The sequence below is a fragment of the Elephantulus edwardii genome, unplaced genomic scaffold (genome assembly GCF_000299155.1).
Source record: "Elephantulus edwardii isolate Elephantulus edwardi_28Jun2011 unplaced genomic scaffold, EleEdw1.0 scaffold00304, whole genome shotgun sequence".
Lineage (NCBI taxonomy): Eukaryota > Metazoa > Chordata > Mammalia > Macroscelidea > Macroscelididae > Elephantulus > Elephantulus edwardii.
In genome coordinates, this window is record NW_006400054.1 from 784,252 (window position 1) to 788,448 (window position 4,197).

General features: G+C 57.4%; 1 protein-coding gene across 1 annotated transcript in view; it reads left to right on the forward strand.

Moving 5' to 3' along the window:
* The window catches only part of MMP17 (matrix metallopeptidase 17 (membrane-inserted)), an 18,220-nt gene extending 14,305 nt beyond the window's left edge, over positions 1–3,915 (forward strand). The window contains exons 9-10 of the mRNA XM_006900997.1: positions 2,541–2,798; positions 3,590–3,915. Coding sequence (XP_006901059.1) covers positions 2,541–2,798; positions 3,590–3,915 — 584 coding nt within the window. The remainder of the gene's footprint in view (positions 1–2,540; positions 2,799–3,589) is intronic.
* The last annotated feature ends 282 nt before the right edge of the window (positions 3,916–4,197 follow it).

A 4,197-nucleotide genomic window follows, 5' to 3' on the forward strand; every position in this document is an offset into this window, starting at 1 on the left:
CTGATCCGCACCCAGGAGGGTGACCCTGACCCCCCATCCCTGAGGATGACTCTGATCCGCACCCAGGAGGGTGACCCTGACCCCCCATCCCTGAGAGCAACTCTTATATGTACCCTGGAGGGTGACCCTGACCTCTCACCCAGGAGGGTGACTCTGACCCCTCACCTAGGAGGTTGACTGATCCGCACCCGGGAGGGTGACCCTGATCCCTCACCCAGGAGGGTAACCCTGACCCCTCACGCAGGAGGGTGACCCTGACCTTTCACGCAGGAGGGTGACCCTGATCCCTCACCCAGGAGGGTAACCCTGACCCCTCACGCAGGAGGGTGACCCTGACCTTTCACGCAGGAGGGTGACCCTGACTCCATACCCGGGTGGGTGACCCTGACCCCTCACCCAGGAGGGTGACCCTGACCCCCCATCCCTGAGAGCAACTCTTATCTGCACCCTGGAGGGTGACCCTGACCTCCCACCCAGGAGAGTGCACTGATCAAACTTGGGAGGGTGACCGTGACTCCGCACCCAGGAAGGTGACGCTGACCCCTCACCTGGGTGGATGACCCTGACCCCATACCCAGGAGGGTGACCCAGACCCTATACCCGTGAGGGTGACCCAGTGTGCATATTTTATTCAGGTGTCCATTTGGACAGACCCATTGGCTGTGGAGAAGGGTCGGCTTCGTCCCGGTGCTGTGGGAGCTTCAGACACCCCGTCTTTGCGTACTGGCCTGGCACAGACTGCCCATAGGTCAGGGACCTTAAACATGACCTTGTTTACAGAGGGGGGGTGTCATGGTCTGACTGATGTGAATACACACCCCTGTGTGTAATGTGGCAGCTCTGTACTGATCCCCCTGATCTGTTAAGTAGCTGTAGAAAATGGAATGTGGAATGCAGCACCTCTAATCCCATCAGCCCTGACCAACTGTAAGGGGAGCACCTCCGAGCTGTGGCCTGGAACACCTCTTTTCCCACTGAAAACAAAAGTGGTGGCAAGTAAGCCGAGAGGCAACGCTCTCAGCTCCACCCTGAGTGACCCCACCTTTTTGGACGCGGGACCTGCAGGAGAAGCTCCTCCACACAGGAAGGCCAGGACGTGCAGACCTCCTCCACGTGCTGACAGAAACCAGGACTTTCCTCCAGCACCAGCAGATCGGGCCTTCCCTACAGCCCAAAGACTAAGGTGCACCTGATCCACGCCAGTCTTCTCGATTGTGTCCTGTGCATATGAATGAGTAAGGACAGGGGAAGTGATGCCTTTGAGCTGTGGTGTTGGAGAAGGGTACTGAATATCCCATGGACTGCAAAAAACCCCAAACAGATAAATCTTGGAGAAAGTGCAACAGATAGGTCCTTGGAAGCAAGGATGGTGAAACTTCATCTGACATCCTTTGGGCATGTTGTTTGAAGGGGCGGTTCCTTGGGAAGAGACGTCACACTTGGAAGTCCGTCGACAGGATGGGTTGACGCGTGACTTTGGCAATGGGTTCGAGCATATCCGAGATGATGAGGATGGCACAGGATGAGGCAGGAATCAGATGCAGTGTACTCACTGCCCTTCAGTCCTTTTGTAGCACCTAACAGTGGAGGCTAGTGGAAAAGAAGTTATGCTACCAAGCCGAAGAGGTAACTCGTGTTGCTGTGATGCTGAACACTGTGGCAGCGATGTGCCAATCGTGGTAATGGGTACCCATGGGGGACAGTGTTGGCTGGAGCTTCCCGACTAAAACAATACAGGAGAGGCATCCACTTCCGAAATGGTTTGCCTCCGGAAACTCTATGTATGAACAGTGCTCAGGCCGTTCGTTCATAGGGTCCCTATGAGTCATCTACGACTCAACGGCACCAAACCACAACAACAGCATAGGCAGGCAGCTGTGGTGGCTTGGTGGTAAGTTGTGCTGCCAACCCACAGGTAGGTGAGTCCAGCAGTTGCTCCCATCAAGGAAGATGTGTGCTCTCCTCCCATGAAATTTACAGCCTCTGAAAACCCACTGAAGGGTCAGCTGTGAGTCTCTTCCAACTTGACAATATGTACAACAACAACATAGCAACACTAGAAGACTGAGACGGAGTCTTCACCGATATCACGTCCACTCAGGCTCATCCTGGAGTAGGTGGGTCTTGACCCCACAGAACAGGTGCGCCCTTGTAACAAGAGGAGACACAGGAGATGGTCACGTGAGGGCAGAGGCCATGGAGGGACAGAGGCAGCCTCAAGTCCAGGGTCACTGGGCCCCCCAGAAGGTGGAAGAGGCAAGGAAGGTCTATCCCCTATAACCTCTGGGTAGAGCAGGGCCCTGACACCTGGTCTCTGACTTCTGTCCTCTCTGCTGAGAGATCTGTTGTGTGAGCTCCCCATAGTGGTTGGTGGCCGCAGGACATTTGCACAAACTCAGTGCCAGCTAATCCACAGAGGCCGGTGTTGGTGGGCAGGTCCTCTGAGCCCTGACTGGGATAGATGTGGGGAAAGCTGGTCTCCTGCCCTTTGGGTGGGTCCAGCACCCCCAGCCTCTTCTTAAACCTTCTTTCTCCCTCAGGAGACAGATACTGGGTGTTTAAGGACAATAACGTAGAGGAAGGATACCCGCGGCCCATCTCCGACTTCAGCCTCCCGCCGGGCGGCGTGGACGCCGCCTTCTCCTGGGCCCACAATGACAAGACTTATTTCTTTAAGGGCCAGCTGCACTGGCGCTACGATGACCACATGCGGCGCATGGACCCTGGCTACCCTGCCCAGAGCCCCCCGTGGAGGGGTGTCCCCAGTGCACTGGACGACGCCATGCGCTGGTCTGATGGTGAGTGCCGGCTCAAGCCGAGAACTGACCGAGCTTCACTGGGCACAGAGCTAGTGCCATGGGGTGGGTGTGTCCACTACTGTGCTGCCCGTTCCCCACGGCTCTCAGTGAGCCCAGGGCCTCTGTGGGCCACCAGACAGCTCTCCTGGGCTTCTGCCTCCTGTCCTTCTGCCCAGACCCCTGACCTTCCTGCCCTCCCCTGCTCCAAACCATTACCTGCCCAGAAACCTTCTTGAAAGTGAGGCACCTTCTGTACCCCTTTTCACATGCTCAGTCCAAAAAAAAAAACAACAATGCACAGACTCTCCAACGGGTAAACCAGAAGTTTGCTTATCCCCTGTGTGTTTGAATTTAGCACTCAGGTCAGAACTGTGGCTGTGGAGGGACAGGCCGTGTGGAGTGGAGCTGGGCTCCGCATCTTCCAGGACTGGGATCTTGGTGAAGGCAAGCCTACAGGCTCTTAAAGCAGATCACCAGCCCTTTCTTCCTAGTGCCTTTGGGGCACTTGAATACTCAACCTTTGGGTTAGCAACCAAGCATGCTAACCTCACCGGAGGACACTTTGCACTCTCCTTATGTCCCAGTGGTCAACATAGCTGTCCTCTGCCTGTAGGCATGTGGTTCCCATGCTTCCCAGGCCTGGAGGTGCTGACCACACTGTCAGGGCCTCAGGCCCCGTGTGCTGACCACACAAGCAGCTCCCCTTCCTGCCAGGCCTATTGGGCCCTGCTCGGTTGTCTAGCTGGAATCCCTCCTGCTGCAGGCTCAACTCTGTCCTCTCCCTGCCCCAGGTGCCTCCTACTTTTTCCGTGGCAAGGAATACTGGAAGGTGCTGGACAGCGAGCTGGAGGTAGCACCTGGCTACCCTCAATCCACCGCCCGGGACTGGCTGGTGTGTGGGGACCTGCAGGCTGGTGGCCCCGAGGACACAGGCTCGGACCGTGAGGATGGGGTCCATGCCCGGCCGGGCCAGCATGACCAGAGCCGCTCTGAGGATGGGTATGAGGTCTGCTCCTGCACCTCCATCGCCTCTCTGCTCCCCAGGCCCCCAGGTACCCTGGTGGCCACTATGCTGCTGCTGTTGCCAAGCTTACCATGGACAGTGGCCATTCTATGACAGCTGCCCGGCTGAAGGAGGAGGAGAGGGCAGCTCAGACACAGAGGGCCAGGACAGGCCCTACCCCACCAGGCCAGAAACAGAAGCCCTCTGCAGTGGGGAAGCCCAGCCTCACAGATGGGGTGGGCATCCACTGGCCAGAATCCGTCCACTGCAGGCGGCCTGTCTGGGAAGAGGCCAGCAGAGGGCACCATGGCTCCAGCAGTGCTGATGTGGAGGGTAGAGAGTGGGGGGAGGGAGCCAAGCTCTGGGTAGTGACCACGTTATGTGGACGTCCACAGA